This window comes from Passer domesticus, chromosome W, assembly GCF_036417665.1.
Source record: "Passer domesticus isolate bPasDom1 chromosome W, bPasDom1.hap1, whole genome shotgun sequence".
Classification (NCBI taxonomy): domain Eukaryota; kingdom Metazoa; phylum Chordata; class Aves; order Passeriformes; family Passeridae; genus Passer; species Passer domesticus.
The window spans coordinates 973,304-990,110 of NC_087511.1; the positions used below are offsets into that span (position 1 = coordinate 973,304).

At 45.2% G+C, this 16,807-nt stretch overlaps 1 protein-coding gene across 6 annotated transcripts in view; it reads left to right on the forward strand.

Moving 5' to 3' along the window:
* Positions 1-16,807, forward strand: part of LOC135289156 (ubiquitin-associated protein 1-like) — a 116,244-nt gene that overhangs the window by 54,608 nt on the left and 44,829 nt on the right. For 5 of the 6 annotated variants that reach the window (XM_064402574.1, XM_064402572.1, XM_064402571.1 and 2 more), the window contains one exon: positions 3,620-3,744. The exons of the other annotated variant lie outside the window; for it this stretch is intronic. In XM_064402574.1, the coding sequence (XP_064258644.1) occupies positions 3,620-3,744 (125 nt within the window). The remainder of the gene's footprint in view (positions 1-3,619; positions 3,745-16,807) is intronic. 6 annotated transcript variants of the gene reach the window in all.

Genomic DNA, 16,807 nt, shown 5'->3' on the forward strand with positions numbered 1-16,807 from the left:
CCCATTCAGCTTCTAAGTGCCCCATACAGTTTGAGATAAACATTAAGAGTTTTAAAATGTCCATTGTGGCTTTCAGAGCTTATTGTTCATACTTTACTTCTCGTTGAAGTAAGAGAAAAGTTCATACCTTAATGACTGGTTGTTCTTTTACAGAGATAAAGCTGCCTGTTTCTTTGGTGGGGTTTTCCTTCTATTTTTCAGCTTTTTTGTTTCTTTGGCTCTTACACCATCTGGATTTCTAGCTTTACCAGCTTTTCCATCTTGTTTCACACAGCTCTTTACCTGTCCTTTTCTCACAGCTCTGGCTGTGGCTAGCTCTGGTCCCATTTTCTCACAGCTCTCGACTGTGGCTCTCTGCTGTTTCATCTCATTTCTTTTCTCATGGCTTAGTTCCTTTCCTCACAAGGGGTCACCAATTGTCACGGTGTATGGGGATGGAGAGATGACAAACATCGGGGTTTTCATGCAGCAGAGAGATGTTATTGGTGTACACAGCCCTTTTTATAGGCTATTCAAAACACTCCGCATTCGAGTCTGATTGGTTACCACCCAGCTATTGACCAATAGCTACCTGATTGCATTCATATCAGGGACTGGCTCTCTATAGCCAAACCCTTCCTCCTCTTATAAGGCATACAGTCCATCTTATGCTGTAATATCCTGGAGGATGTTATCAGGGATAAATCATGGAAGAAATAAAGAACACTGGCCCACCTGTTTTTAACAGCTTATGAAGATGGTGACAGAATACATACTTTTGGTTAGATCTTACATTGTAACCTAAGACAATCTTGCTCTCAAGGTGAGATGTTTATTGTTAGGTTGGGATCTCACCTCCCTGGATAACTCCAGAGATAATATCCTGGAGGATGTTATCAGGGATAAATCATGGAAGAAATAAAGAACACTGGCCCACCTGTTTTTAACAGCTTATGAAGATGGTGACAGAATACATACTTTTGGTTAGATCTTACATTGTAACCTAAGACAATCTTGCTCTCAAGGTGAGATGTTTATTGTTAGGTTGGGATCTCACCTCCCTGGATAACTCCAGAGATAACTTGCTACCAGACAGATGTCTGGCCTAGGTTGTTTCACCAATTCATGTGAGGGGGAAAATGCCCTGAGTTATGCACCAGCTGATAGGCAGAACAGATAAACTCTTCTGTGGCAGACCACAAGTCCTTCTACAGAGAGCATCCAAAGGAGAGCTGTGAAGATGGTGAAGGTCCTTGAGGGGAAACTAAGGAGTGGCCAAGATCACTTGGTCTGTTCAGCCTGGAGGAGACTGAGGGGAGACCTCATTGCAGTCTACAACTTCCTTGTGAGGGGAAGAAGGGCAGACACTGATCTCTTCTCTCTGGTGCCAAGTGACAGGACCTGAGGGAATGGCCTGAAGTTATGTCAGGGAAGGTTTAGGTTGGATATTTGAAAAAGGTTGTTCCCTCACATGGTGGTTGGTCATTGGAACAGGCTCCCTAGGGAAGTGGTCATAGCACCAAGCCTGACAGACTTCAAGAAGTGTTTGGACAATGCTCTCAGGCACATGATGGGATTCTTAGGGCTGTCCTGTGCCAGACCAGAAGTTGGACTTTGATGATCCTTGTGGGTTCCTTCCAACTCAGGGAATTATTCTATGATTCTATGAATTCCAAATTAATGGGATGTTCCTCATTTTAGCAGCTTCTTGTCCTTTTGGAGCCTGTGACTGCCTTGTCAATAGTGAAGGAACACAAACAGTACCTTAACTGTCATCTGAGTATGAAAATGGGTCAGTGTCATGAGTGGAGTGGAAGCTTCAGACAAAGTTTATTAAAGAAGCCCTGCCACTGAGTCACGATATGCCAAGAAGACCCCCCTTGCTGTCAAAACTCCTCAGAGAGAGGAGCCTGAGTATGGCATCTTAGCCTCAGACTATCAGCAGTTTGGGTTTTGCAACTTTTTCCTGCTAGTTCTGATGATGGCAAATCAGATATATTTGTATAAAAATTAATTATTTATTAAGACAAATTAACAGACAAAAGATAACTGATGAAAGATCTTAATCAGAATTACTACACAGTATAAAACTAAAAGAACTACTAGTAGATTATAGTATAACATAAAATAGTGCACTATATCAAAGTACCTATATTAAAGCTAGCAAAATAAATAGTATTGATTAGGAGTTGAACATAACTTAACACTGAAATGACAATAATGTACACAGATTCCTTCACTTAATCCCTTGGAAGTAACCATGAAATAGTTGTCCCCACTCATGGGAGAAACTCCACACATTTCCAGGAAAATGTACAGAACATTTCTGCTTTGTTGAAGTTTGGTGTGGCTTTTACAGTTGTAAAGTGTCTGTCAGTCAGAAATTCAACTTATCTTGTCAAATCTCACTTCAAATTAAGATGCTTATTGGCAGTTTGGAGATGTCAGACCAGTGTTAACCCCATGGTGCCAAAATAACTCACTACAAGACAGCTTGTCTTGTTTGAGTTATCTGACTGGTTAACAAACAATAGATAAGCTCATGTGGGGAGTGATATGCCTTGCTACAGTAAGATAAAAATGGTGAGTCACAGCTCACTGAACAAGAGGTTAGTCACTGAACACCATCTTAGCGATGCCATTCATGTCTCTTTGGATCTGCATCACTCAAAGCAAAGTTACAAATGAGTGTTAGAGGAATGCTTCAGATTGTTGTACACAGCTGGAAACCTTACTTGTAATTCCAAAAACTTAGACCAGAGATCCAAGAAAGTGAGTGCAATTTATATTGTGTGTTTTCTAATATTTCTTCACGGCAGCTCAAGGAAAGCAAACCTGTAGTCTGGCTGCTTGGAGGTGGTTGAGCTTTAAGTAATTCTGCCTTATGAGTTTTCAGGATGCCTGAAGAAAGAGTTTAATCCTAAAATACTTTTTAAATACCACCTGACTGTCAAATATAAAGAACAGATGGAGGACCACAAAATAAGTCTGAGGCTTCTCATTGGAGTGATCACAAATCAGACAGCTAATTAAGTTATAGTGCCTTGTTTCAAAAAATCAGACTTGCTATGCTAAATAATCTTGAGCTATTTCACTGTTTTGGTTCAAGTGGAGTGTCTAGACTTTAGGCCACTTGTGTATAAATGTGACTTCCCACTTGTATGCCAATACTTGGATTTTACTTTAGCTTATCTGCTCTAAACCTGGGCTGTTTTAAAACCTGTTTTGAATATGATAAAAAAGATGGATCTTTTTAGAGACATAACAGAAGACAGTGTTCAGGAGAGAGCTTCACTTTCCAATTGTGTAGGGATATCCTTGTCACAAGGAAAGCTAAAACATTGGGTGTATTGACGTCAAAATCTATTCAGTTGTTGGATTGTTGTGTGTTTGGGTTTTTTTTTAGTAGTTATGAGCTAAAACATTAAAAAAAACCAAACCAAAACACCACCAAAAAAACGAGGCAATGAAGTCCAAACAGATTCAATGTGCTTCTGATTAAGCAACTTCCTTTGCATTGAGTCACCTGGTATAGTTTGGGCATCAGAGATAAATAGCTCCCAAATACAGAAATGTGAGTCTTAATTGAATGCATTAAGCTTGTAAGGTTTTTTTATACAATTTCTACTTTTGATCTTAGGTCCTTTCAGTTATCTTGATGATGTCCCATTTAAGATAGGAGACAAATTCAAAACCCCAGCAAAGGTTGGATTACCCATTGGTTTCAGCCTGCCTGATTCTTCTCAGCTTGTCAGAGAAGCCCAGGTAAGTGATGTGTTCTGCCTTTCTGCTCTCTTCCCCCTGGTGCTGTAAACTGCAAGTAGTCACAGTTTACACATATGTTCAAATGTTAGTCTTGACAGTCCTGTAGTGTCTTTTTGTATGCCAGGCAGTAGTTGCAGAAAATCTGTTAGAATGTATAGAGAAATTAAAATATGATAGGCTGTGCTAAAAGCTTCTACTTTTAAAAAAACCTAATAACATTTATTTTAGCATATCTACTTCAAAAAAGTACAGTGTTTTTGTTGTGGAGTCCTGGTTTAAAAGACAGGTGTTTGCCAAGGAAGGCGGGAACCTTCCTGGAATGGAAAACATGACTCCTTTCCCTCCAAATCATTATAACTTTAAAATTACACCACTTTCAGGCAAGGATATGCGGAAAGGAATAACATTTCTTTACTAGAATATATTTAACAAGATAAACAAACAGCAGCAACAACAAACAAAACCAGAAACCAAATAACAGCCTTCCATCGCCTGTCAAGCAATTCCCTCTTTGGTGTAGTTACAACCACAACCAGAAGGAGCGCTGGTGGGCCCTGGCGAGGTGACGGTTTCAGTGACTTTCTTGCAGCCAGCAGAGAGAGCTACCGGGTCCTGGTGAGGCAAGACAGGTGCAATGATTCCCCCGCAGTTGCAGGGGGTGCTGTGGCGCGAGTGCAGAAGTCTCTCCTCATGGCAATGGCAGCTTGGGCAAGGGGGTAGATGGGAGATGTCTCCCCTTGCAAAACTCACTGGGAGCAGCCAGTCTCAGTACCCCTCTGGGTGGTGAGCTGAACTGGAGCACTAGACTCAGAGCAGCGGGCTGGAATAGCAGAGGCAAGGAGACCTGGGGCAGCAAATCAAAGTATAGCAATAACCCTGTCAAGGCAGCAGAAACAGTGGGCGCTGGGGGGATCTGTGGAGGAAGGTCGAGCTCAAGTGTAGCAAAAATCCCGGAGCAGCGGGGGGCAGGCAGGTCTGGTCGGGCAGCAGTCGATGTCAGCAGCCATTACAAACAGCAAAAAAAACCCCCCAGACTCCGGCAGCAAATCACAACGCAGCCCCATCTAGGGAAAGAGAGGCGCCCACACCACATGCTCTCCTCTCCAATAGCCGAGAGACCAGGGGCTGAGCCCAGCCTCTGACCCCCAGCCAAGTTTCGGTTAGCACCCCCCCCCCCCAGCCTCCCCCCGACCTCTTGCAGTATTTCTGCACTTCCCAAGAGAAACCCCCCAGTCAGAGGTCACTCTCCAGCTAAGAGACTGCAACAACTGCACCCCTTCCTCCCTCCTCCCCCAGGACCATTTAAATGTTATTCCAAGATGTCCAGCTAGGTCTTTTGTCTCTTAAATACCATTCATTCATCATCTCTGGGGCAACAAATGGGAAGAAAATTTCCTGAGAGAAAGAAAATTAAAAAAAGGCCTAACCCCTAACAGGTGGTTATAGGTCTAAATGTTACCCTGACTAAATCTGAATAGCATTTTTAAGAGGCAAATGCTAAGAACTGATACACCCATGCTATGGTATACTTGCAGAATCTTGTTTGAGGGTAACAAGTGTTTATATAACCATATTTTATGTGTTCTCACAATTGTGGGATGAAGAAATAAATTTTCAGTTGTTGTTTTCTGCAGAGTTCTGAGTGGGAATTCTTTTCCAGCTGTAGAGTAAACAGGTTACAGCATGGTACACAGATGGCTTCGAGGTCTTTGAGAAGTAGGTCTCTCTTACCATAAACTCATAGTAGCATAAAATCAATGGCTTTAAAGTAAATGTTGAAAATCTAATCTCCAAATGCAGGTTATGATAAAAGAAGTCTAATTGAACTATATTTTCTCATTTTGGACACATGATTTTCCTTGGCAGTTCAAACTGCTTGAGCACTGTCCAGCCACACAGTTCCCAGCCTATAACATTGCAGGGGGTTATTGTGGCCAAAATGCAGGACTCGGCACTTGGACTTATTAAACGTCATCTTACTGGATTCCATCCATCCATCCAACCATTCCAGGTCTATCTGCAGAGCCATCCTACCTTCCAACAGATTTACACACGCTTCCAGCTTAGTGTCATCTGCAAATTTACTAATGAAAGACTCAATACCATCATCCAGGTCATCAATAAAAATATTGAACAGAACTGGCCCCAGCACAGATCTCTGAGGGATACCACTAGTGACTGGCGGCCAACTGGATGCAGCACTGTTCACCACCACTCTCTGAGCCTGGCCATCCAGACAGTTCTTAACCCAGCAAACAGTGCTCCTGTCCAACCCATGGGCTACCAGCTTTTCCAGGAGTATGCTGTGGGAGACCATGTCAAAGGCCTTGCTGAAGTCCAAATAGACAACATCCACAGCCTTTCCCACATCTACCAGGCAGGTCACCTGGTCGTAAAAGGAGACCAGGTTGGTCAAACATGACCTACCCCTCCTAAACCCCTGCTGGCTGTGTCTGATACACTGGCCATCCTGTAAGTGCTACATGATGACACTCAGTATAAACTGTTCCATTACCTTACTGGGTACTGAGGTCAGGCTAACTGGCCTATAATTACCAGGATTGTCCTTACCACCCTTTTTGTGAATGGGTGTCACATTGGCCAGCTTCCAGTAGTCTGGAACCTCACCAGTGAGCCAGGACTGTTGGTAAATGATGGAAAGCAGCTTTGCAATCTTATCTGCCAACTCCCTCATCACCCTAGGATGGATCCCATCTGGTCCCATAGATTTATGAACATCCAAGCTGGATAACAGGAGAACCATTCTGCTCCCTGACACCATCTACAAACCCAGGAGGACAGTTGTCCTGAGGACAAGCTGTCTTCCCACTAAAGACTGTGGCAAAGAAGGCATTAAGCACTCCAGCCTTCTCCTCATCTGCAGTTATAAAGTTCCCTCCTGCATCCAGTAGAGAACAAAGGTTGGTCTTACCCTTCCTTTTACCATTAATAAATTTGTAAAAACATTTTTTATCCTTGACAAAAGTTGCCAAATTAAATTTGAAGTGAGCTTTGGCCTCCCTGATTTTTTTCCTACATGCCCTAGCAACCCCCTTAAATACTTCCTGAGAGACCTGACCCTCTTACCAAAGATGATACATCCACTTTTTATTCCTAAGTTCCTACGAAACCCCGTTGCCCATCCAGGCTGGATGTTTGCCTTGTCGACTCATCTTTCGGCATACAAGGACAGTCTGTTCCTGTGCCCTTAACATCTCTGTTTTGAAGCACACCCACCTTTCCTCAACTCCTTAATTTTTAAGGATTGCTTCCCAAGGAACCCTCTGAATAAGTCTCCTAAACTGGCCAATGTCTGCCCTCTGGAAGTCTAATGTAAAAGTCTTATTAATGTTCCTCCTGATTTCACCAAATATCGAGAACTCTATAATTTCATGATTACTATGCCCCAAGCAGCCTCCACCCACCATATCTCCCACCAGTCCATCTCTATTTGCAAACAACAGGTGTAGCATAGTCCCTCCCCTGGTGGGCTCACTCACCAGCTGTGAGAAAAAGTTATCCTCCACACACTCTAAAAATTTCCTGGACTCTATATATATCTGTATAATATGGCAAACAACCACAACGGCAGCAACAACAAGCAAAAACAGAACCCCAGTAACAGCCTTATCGTGGCTTCAGGCATTTCCCCTTCAGTACAATTACAGTCACAGCCAGCAGGGGTGCTGGTGGCTCCTGTCTGAGCAGAGCAGGGCAGGTGTGATGATTCCCTCGCAGCTCCAGGGGTTGCTGTGGCACGAGCTCAGCCGCCTCTCTCCATGTGGGCAATGGCAGACATGCAGGCTGAAGAAATAGAAAAGGGGTTTCCTTTACAAACTCATGACGGGCCCGGTGCCCCTCCAGATAGAGAAAGGAGCTGTAGCAGGAACCTCGGAGCAGCAGCTGGAACAGCAGAGGCAGGCAGGCCCCAGGGTGGCAAAAAAAAATGTAATAGAAAACTCCACAGCCTTAGCAGGAGCCGAGGTGGCCAGGTGGACAGGGGGTGCTGGGTTAGAACGTAGTGGAAAAGTCTGAGGCAGCAGCAGAAAGCAGCGGGACTTGGCAGTGGCATAAAACAATGGGGCTTGGCAGCTGCAGCAGGACTTGTCCATAGCAGCTGCCACGCACAGCTGGGTAACATACCCTCTGGGAAGGGGGAGGGGATTGGGGTCCCAGGTTTTCCCCTGAGGCACCTGAATATATGGTGAGTGTCCTTTCCACTCAGATCGGGTGTTACTAAGGTTCCAGTTCACCTTCTGGTCTTAGGAGCAGAGACTCACGCATGGTAAAGATGAAGCAGTGCTGGGCTAAACTCTGTGGTGTGTCCTGGTTTAGGGCAAATTTGGGAGAAAACCTCCAAAAGGGGCCCCCCCAGAAAGCAAACCCACACAGCCCCTCCCCTCAACCAGTTTGGGAAGGATTTCCTCAGAGAGAAGTGGAAAAAAACCTGTTTATTTAACAGGCAAAGCACTCCCCAGCACAAAAAATGAACAATACCAGATGACAAAACTCATTTGCCGCTCTGAAGAGATGACAAATTCAGGAAGTCTCTCCGGTGGGTGGTCGCTCTGTTATCAGTCCCTCTGGCGCTGGGAAAGGCTGCTGCCCAGAGTAGGCCCCGGTAGGCTACAAAGTGCGAACTCTCGGTGTTTCCCTGGGTCCCAGTCTGGAGCAGGTTCGAACGGTTCCCAGAAAAGGGAAAGAAAAACAGTCCAGGGAACTTCTCTGCCTCAACTAGCTAAACTAACTAAAAAACAACGGAGCGCCGTGTTCTGCCCCATCCGTGCCCAGACACCACAGTGGAGGAGTGAGAGCAGGCTGATAACAAAACTCCGTGCATCTTCTTCTCCCCGCCTTTGCTCTCAAAGCCAGTCTTGAAGGAACGGAATATAATATTCCGCATAAACCGAACACCCAATTGGGGATACAAGCATCATAACATCACCCTAGGACATTCCACCCCTTATCCCCATATCATCAACTTACTACCAAACATCATGCATTTTATTCACGTAAAAACTTCCATCTGTTCCACCCAAAAAATTTCAAGCAATACCCATCGTGCCCCTGTCACGTCCCCACACCGGACCACTTAATCCAGGCCCCAGCTTACAGAGCTGCAGGATTCCCCACTTTCATTTTACTCACTCAAAACTCCATGTTTCACTTGCTCAGACCTTCAACTCCTACACATTTCCTTCCATTTCATGTCGGTGTGGTTTATTGAAGAGACAATGGCAGTAAGATCCAGCAAACAGTGATATTTGCATATGAGTTCTCACCCCACAATCAGATCCCCCTGAGGCACACATTGTATTGTTCCATCTCTGCATTATCCACCATGTGCAACCTGATCCCTGAGCAAAGACAACTCCACAAATAGGTTTGTCTGTACTTGAGGCAGAATTGATCCACACTGTCTTCCCTAACAAACCTCTGACATGTACCACTGGGACTTTATCTCCATCTACTATATTCAGGGTCTCAGAGTGGGCAGGACTGGCTCAGTTGGTGGAATCTTCAGGTGTTAACTAACCAGGTGGCCTTTGCCAGATGCTGCTCCCAATTTTTGAAAGATGCTCCACCCAGTGCTTTTAGCAGTTTTTAGCAGTCCATTGTACCTCTCCACTTTGCCTGCAGCTGGTGCATGGTAGGGGATATGGTATACCCACTCAATGCCATGTTCCCTAGACAAGGTGTTGATAAGGCTGTTCTTGAAATGAGTCCCATTATCTGACTCAATTCTCTCAGGGGTACCATGCCTCCAAAGGACATGCTTTTCAAGGCCTAGGATGGTGTTACGGGCAGTAGCATGAGACACAGGATAGGTTTCCAATCATCCTGTGGTGGCTTCTACCATTGTGAGCATGCAGTGATTGCCTTGGCATGTCTGGGGCAGTGTGATGTAGTCAATCTGCCAGGCCTCCCCATACTTGTACTTGGACCACCACCCACCATACCATAGGGGCTTCACTCGCTTGGCCTGTTTGATGGCAGCACACGTCTCACAGTCATGGATAACCTGAGAAATACTGTCCATGGCTAAATCCACCCCTCGGTCTTGTGCCCACTTATAGGTGGCATCTCTACCCTGATGGCCTGAGGCATCATGGGCCCATCGAGCTAGGAATAACTCTCCCTTGTGCTCCCAATCTAAGTCTATCTTGGACACCCTTATCTTTGCAGCCTGGTCTACCTGCTCATTGTTTTGGTGCTCCTCATTAGCTCTACTCTTGGGGACATGGGCATCTACGTGTCAGACTTTCACAGGTAGCCTCCCTACCCTGGTAGCAATGTCTTTCCACTCTTCAGCAGCCCAAATTGGTTTTCCTCTACGCTGCCAATTAGCCTCTTCCCACCTCTCCAGCCATCCCCACAGAGCATTGGCTACCACCCATGAAACAGTGTAGAGGTAGAGCTTTGGCCGCTTCTCTCTTTTGGCAATGTCCAGGGCCAGTTGAATGGCTTTGAGTTTAGCAAGTTGGCTTGATCCACCTTCTCCTTCAGTGGCCTCTGTGACCTGTCGTGTGGGGCTCCATACAGCTGCTCTCCACTTTCGATTCATCCCTACTATGTGACAGGAACCATCAGTGAAAAGTCCGTAGCATGTTTCCTCTGCAGGTAGTTAGTTGTATGGTAGAACTTCTTCAGCCCGTGTCACTGGTTCTTGTTTTTCATCTGTAACACCAAAATTTTCCCCTTTGGGCCAATTTGTAATTACCTCCAAAATCCCAGGGTGATTCAGTTTACCTATATGGGCGTGCTGTGTGATAAGAGCAATCCACTTGCTCCATGTGGCACTGGTGGCATGGTGGGTAGAGGGAACCTTTCCTTTGAACATCCACCCCAGCACGGGTAATCGGGGTGCCAGGAAGAGTTGTACTTCTGTACCAATCACCTCTGAGGCAGCTTGGACTCCTTCATAGGTAGCCAAGATTTCCTTCTCTGTTGGGATGTAGTTGGCTTTAGACCCTCTGTAGCTTTGACTCCAAAACCCTAGTGGTTGGCCTCTAGTCTCCCCAGGCACCTTCTGCCAAAGACTCCAGGACAAACCATGGCTCCCAGCAGCAGAGTAGAGCATGTTCTTCACATCTGGTCCTGTCCTGACCGGGCCAAGGGCTACCACATGAGCGATCTCCTGCTTAATCTGGGCAAAAGCTTTTTGCTGTTCGGGGCCCCAGTGGAAATCGTTCTTCTTGTGGGTGACCAGGTAAAGAGGGCTCGTGATCTGACTGTACTCAGGAATATTCATTCTCCAAAAACCTGTGGTGCGTAGGAAAGCTTGTGTCTCCTTATTGGTTGGTGGAGACATTGCTGTGATCTTGGTGATGACATCCATAGGAATCTGATGCCGTCCATCTTGCCACTTTACTCCCAGGAACTGGATCTCACGAGCAGGTCCCTTCACTTTGCTCTTTTTGATGGTGAAACCAGCTTCCAGGAGGATTTGGATTATTTTCTCTCCTTTCTCAAACACTTCTGCTGCTGTGTTCACCCACACAATGATGTCATCAATATACTGTAGATGTTCTGGAGCCTCACCCTTTTCTAGTGCAGTCTGGATCAGTCCATGGCAGATGGTAGGACTGTGCTTCCACCCCTGGGGCAGTTGGTTCCAGGTATACTGCACTCCCCTCCAGGTGAAGGCAAACTGAAGCCTGCATTCTGCTGCCAGAGGAATGGAGAAAAATGCATTGGCAATATCGATAGTGGCATACCACTTTGCTGACTTGGACTCAAGCTTGTACTGGAGCTCTAATATGTGTGGCACAGCAGCACTCAATGTTGGAGTCACTTCCTTCAATGCGTGGTCATCCACCGTCAATCTCCATTCTCCTTCCAATTTATGCACAGGCCAGATGGGGTTGTTGAAGGGTGAGTGGGTTTTGCTGACCACGCCTTGGCTCTCCAGCTCTTGGATCATCTTATGGATGGGAATCACAGCATCTCAAGTTGTTCCATACTGTTGGTGATGATCTGTTGAAGTGGCAATTGGCAATTGTTGCTCTTCTCCCTTCACAAGTCCTACTGTAGATGGATTCTCAGACAGTCCAGGTAAGGTGTTCAATTGCTGGACGCCCTTTGTCACTACAGCTGCTATCCTAAATGCCCACCTGAGTTCTTTTGGGTCTTTGAAATACCCACTTCAGAGGTAATCTATGCCCAAAATGCATGGGGCCTCTGGGCCAGTCACAATAGGGTGTTTCTTCCACTCATTTCCAGTCAAGCTCACATCAGCTTCCACCAAAGTGAAGTCCTGTGATCCCCCTGTCATGCCAGGGATAGAGACAGATTCTGCCCCCACATGTCTTGATGGGATTAATGTGCATTGTGCACCAGTATCCACCAAAGCTTTATATTTTTGTGGTTCTAATGTGCCAGGCCAACAAATCCACACCGTCCAGAAAACACGGTTTTCCTTAGCCTCTACCTGGCTAGAGGCAGGGCCCCTCTAAGCCTGGTTATCCTTCTTTCCTTGGACATATGTCTTGGATGTTCCTTCATGGGATCGGACATGCCATCATCATCATCATCATACCTGGCAGTTTGGCTACAGGCAACTGGAGCTGCTTTCCTTTTTGTGGAACTTCCTCTCTGAGTCTTGCCTTCCTTCAATTCATGCACTCATTGTGCCAGAGCAGCAGTAGACTTTTCACTCCATCTCCTCATGTTTTCTCCACAATCACGCAGGAAGAACCACAGCTCAGCACGTGGGATGTACCTTCTGTCACCATCTGGGCAACATCTGCGTTGGGTACCAGAATATCTGATGTGTACTGCCGAGATTTGGAGAAGGTCTTTAATCTCCTCCCTGATTTCCTTAGGATTCTCCTCTACCTTATCTTCTAATTTCTGCAGACGTGTTGCCATCGCTGCAATTCTGGCGTGCGTTAGGCCATGTACAGCATTTGCATATTCTCAGAGCTTCTTTGCTATATCAAACACAGTCTCATCCCTGTCATCCTGCTTCATTATTGCTGAAGCATAAGCATATTCGTGTGGCCCAAGTCATACAGCTTTTCGCCACATAACAGATGTACATAGTACCAAGTCTGGATTCCTAGTTTTTATGTCATCTGAGAAGATAATCTCTGCCACTGCCGTTTCTCTCAGGCGTTGGATCCCTTATTCTATGGTCTTCCATTGTGTTTGCTGCATATAGAGATTGTCTGCACACAGGTATCTTTGTGTTACACTTTCCAGGACCTGTGCCCAGAGGCTGTGAGGGTTAGCCCCTAATGAAGCTTTTGGGGCTTTCAGGGTCTCCACGACCCCAGCTGCCGTGGATGTCCAAGACAGAGAAGTCCAGTTAAGCACGACTTGTCCGGGCCCCTCAGGCAGGCTCCAGAGCCACAGGCAATCTTTGCAAGCTCCGCTCTTAGAGTGAGATCAGCTCTTTAGTGATTATCAGCTCATTAGTGATTTCAGCTCTTAGCTTGCCAAGTGCCTTTGGCAGATGCTGGGAGAGAGAGGAGAAGCTTTGTGTGAGGTTCCACAGTGATGTCTTTATTGGTATCTTCTGCAAAGGGTCCCAGTGACAGCTCTTCTGCCGAGCTGGGCAGAAGTAGGGGTTTATATAGGGTATAGGAGTTTTAGGAAACAGTCCAATAGGAAGGGTAGAGGCGAAAGTGACCTATCATCTTACAGAGAGATAACAAGGGTCTGAAGGCAGAAGAGGGGCTTCTTTTGGTCCAGTCATCATGACTAGGCATTTCTTATCTTAGGCAAGTGACTGCCAGGGAGGCCTTGCAGGCCCTGTGCCTGCTACAACTCCACTTATCTGTATTTAGAAAAAAGGCGTTCCCTATAGTTCTTTTAAAACAATGGAACGGACATTAGAACATACCTAATACAATGACAATTACAAGGAATATCCCTAACGTTCCCTTAAACAAAGACGCAACTCATCCTGTTAATCCCCATTGACTGAAAAGGTCATTGACCCAGTCTGGGTTGTTTTCTACTTTTAAGCCCTTCACAAGTTCCTTCAGTTTCTGGATATTGGCGTGGATGGATTCCGAGCCTTAAGAGAGATTGAAGCAGCCCACCCCTTCGAAGTCTTGGCAGCCGTGTCCGTGGGCAAGCAGCAGGAAGTCAATTGCTGCTCCATTTTGGAGTGATGCATGTCTTGTGGTTTCTTCTTCCTTTAAAAGATCGCTCAGGGCAGCAGATGTAGCGTTGGCTTGCTTACTGAGCCAACACCTGAGGTGATTTATTTCACCAAGGGCTTTAGCTATAGCTACCCATGGTAGGAACAGGGAGACAGCAATCTTTTTTGGTTTGTTCCAATTGTATAACTTGGGATCACAATTTTCATCAAATTCTGTGTGGAATCTTTTGTGGCATTTTAATTAACTTTCTTTTTTCCAATTGTGTAACAAGGTGATATTTTGTGTGAGGGTAGAAAGTTTACCCAGGCCACAGGGACCTCCCTGGAGTTGTGAGGGGATCCCAGCCCATACTCGGTCACCACAGATGAGAAATGTTCCATTTGGTAGTACTTTGGGGTGGAGAGAGGACACAGAGATCACACGAGCAGTGTAATTACACCAGTCGGGAGGGTTATAGGCCTTGTTAATTGGCGATATGTCTTTTCAGTATGTGTTTTTGGTCTGGTCAATTTCTGGCCACTTATTTTTTGGACGTCTAAAGTAAAATTTGACACAGTATGTTGCCTTGGAGGACCCCAACAGGTCCAATTCTTTGGGTTCCTCGAGAGCATTGGGCAACATTTTTGTCTACTCATCCCAAGTATCTACCAGGTTGGGTCTCTTACCTGTGGTGCAGAGGAGCTCTGAGTTATAGATGGGCCAGTCATCGGCTATGAAGGGAATTCCTACTAGACATGTGGAAAGTGGGTTATCAATGCTTCCCATGGATAAGCACATGTTATCCTGTTTTAATGTCCTTGCTCAGGTTGCCCAAACATTATGGCTAGGCTGTGGGCTAATCCAGCTGATGGCATACAGTGTGGTGAAGAACATCCAGGCAGCAGTGAGGACAGCACCAACAGAGATAATTTTCATCTTTGGACAGGGATGGGGCTTCTAATAGGGAATATAAGCAAAATTTGTAATCTTTATTTTGGAAGGGGAGGTTTAGGGTTTTCTCCCTTGTTCTTTTCCTCCTTTCCTTCCCTCCACCCCCCCTTTTTTTTTAATTTTTGGGTTTTTTATAACCTAAGGATGGGAGAGTGGGTATAAGGTTAGGGGTTTTTGGTAAGAGTTGAGAAAGGGGAATAATAGGGTTTTTTTAGGGAAAAAAAGGGGTAATAACATATAATTCAGAGAACAATTTTGTGTCCAGGCTGTGTCTGGCCTATGGCTTGATGCAGCAGAATGTTGTTCAGCTTTCTATTTTCTCTTCGGTCATGTGAAGGGACGGTCTTTTCTTCTGTATGTGGACATTCGTTGACATCTTCGTCTCCAGGCAGAACTGGTCTGGTTTTGAGGAGGTCTTGTATTTGACTTAGGGGAATTCTTGTCAGTATTTGTGGGAGTAGTCTTTGCAGTGCCTAGGTATGGTATGTTTTTTCCTGGGTACCATCTTGGACCAGATGGTAGTAGAACACACGCATACCTTCTTCCCCAAGTAATCAACTGGAAAGGCCCAGAAATTTGGTGTGTTTCTGAGTCCTTCACTAGCACAGGTGGTTTCTCAGTGAGCTTTGTTTGGGGTGGGTATTTGCAAAGTGGCTATGTATTGGGGGGTCAGGCTCCGATGTTGTACAGTTGAGGAAGATAATGACGTAGAGAGCCTTGCAAAGTCTTTCAACTGGAGATATGATTTTTGTTTCTCTTTGCTGATGATTGAAGACTATTTTGATGGTTTGATGTGTCCTTTCTACGATGGATTGTCCTGTGGGATTTGCAGGTATGCCTTTCTTGTGTTCTATTCCCCACTCACTGAAGAACTCTTTTAACTTACGAGAGGTATAGGCAGGTCCATTATCTGTTTTCATCTCCTTTGGTACTCCCAGGGTAACAAAGGCAAGGAGGAAATGTTTAATGGTGTGCTGTGTAGTCTCTCCTGGATGAGCTGATGCAAATACTGCTCCAGAGAACCTGTCGACCGATATGTGCATATATTTTGATCTCCCAAAAGGTGGGAAGTGAGTCACAGCTGGCAGCTGTTCAAACCTTGGGGATTGACTCCTGTCCCCATAGACAGAATCTGGTAGTTTTGACAGTTCGGGCATGTGGTGACAATAGCTTTTGCTTGATCTTTTGAAAGCTTGAACATTCTGATAAGGGCAGGCACATTTTGATGAAAAAATGCATGTGACAACTTTGCCTGGACAAAGATGTTAGGGACATTAGCAGTTTCTATTGCCATGGCTAATGCATCCGCTTTCCTGTTCCCTTCTGTGATAATACCTGGGAGGTAGGTATGTGACCTCACATGCATGATATGGTAAGGTTGCTTTCTGTGGGAGATTAAGCATGTTAATGTAGAAATCAATTGGTGTAACTTTGGATTGGAAACCTCTTTGGGAAGAGCATGTTCTGCTCTCATAGCTATACCAGCAACATAAGCTGAATCTGTGACCAGATTAAAGGGTTCATCTTTGAATTTCCCAAAGGCTCTGACAGCTGCTAACTCTGCAATCTATGGAGAACCCTCCACTATTTGTCAGATTCCCATTTTTGGGTCTTAGGGTCTTTCCATGTCATTACTGACTTGTGGGATGACCCTGAGCCATCTGTAAAAAATGGTTAGAGCTTTGAGAGGTGTTTTACTTTGGACTAATTTTGGGGTCAGATGAAAGGTTACTTAACTATTAGAAAATTTATGTTTTGGGATATGGATAGAAATTTGGCCTCTATAGATATCTAGGGCAAACTGGAGATTTTCACTGGTGTGGAGCAAATGCTCCAGGTCCCCAATGGTCAGGGGCAAGTATATGCATGTGAACTCACACTCCGCAAGAGAGCGGAGGCGAGTTCTGGCCTTTTTTATTAGATGTCCTATGATTTCTTGGAAGGTTGGTTGTTTGTAAAGATCCATTCCAGTATCAATAAAGGGCCTCGAAGTTGAGTATTCCATTGGAAAATCAGTCCAT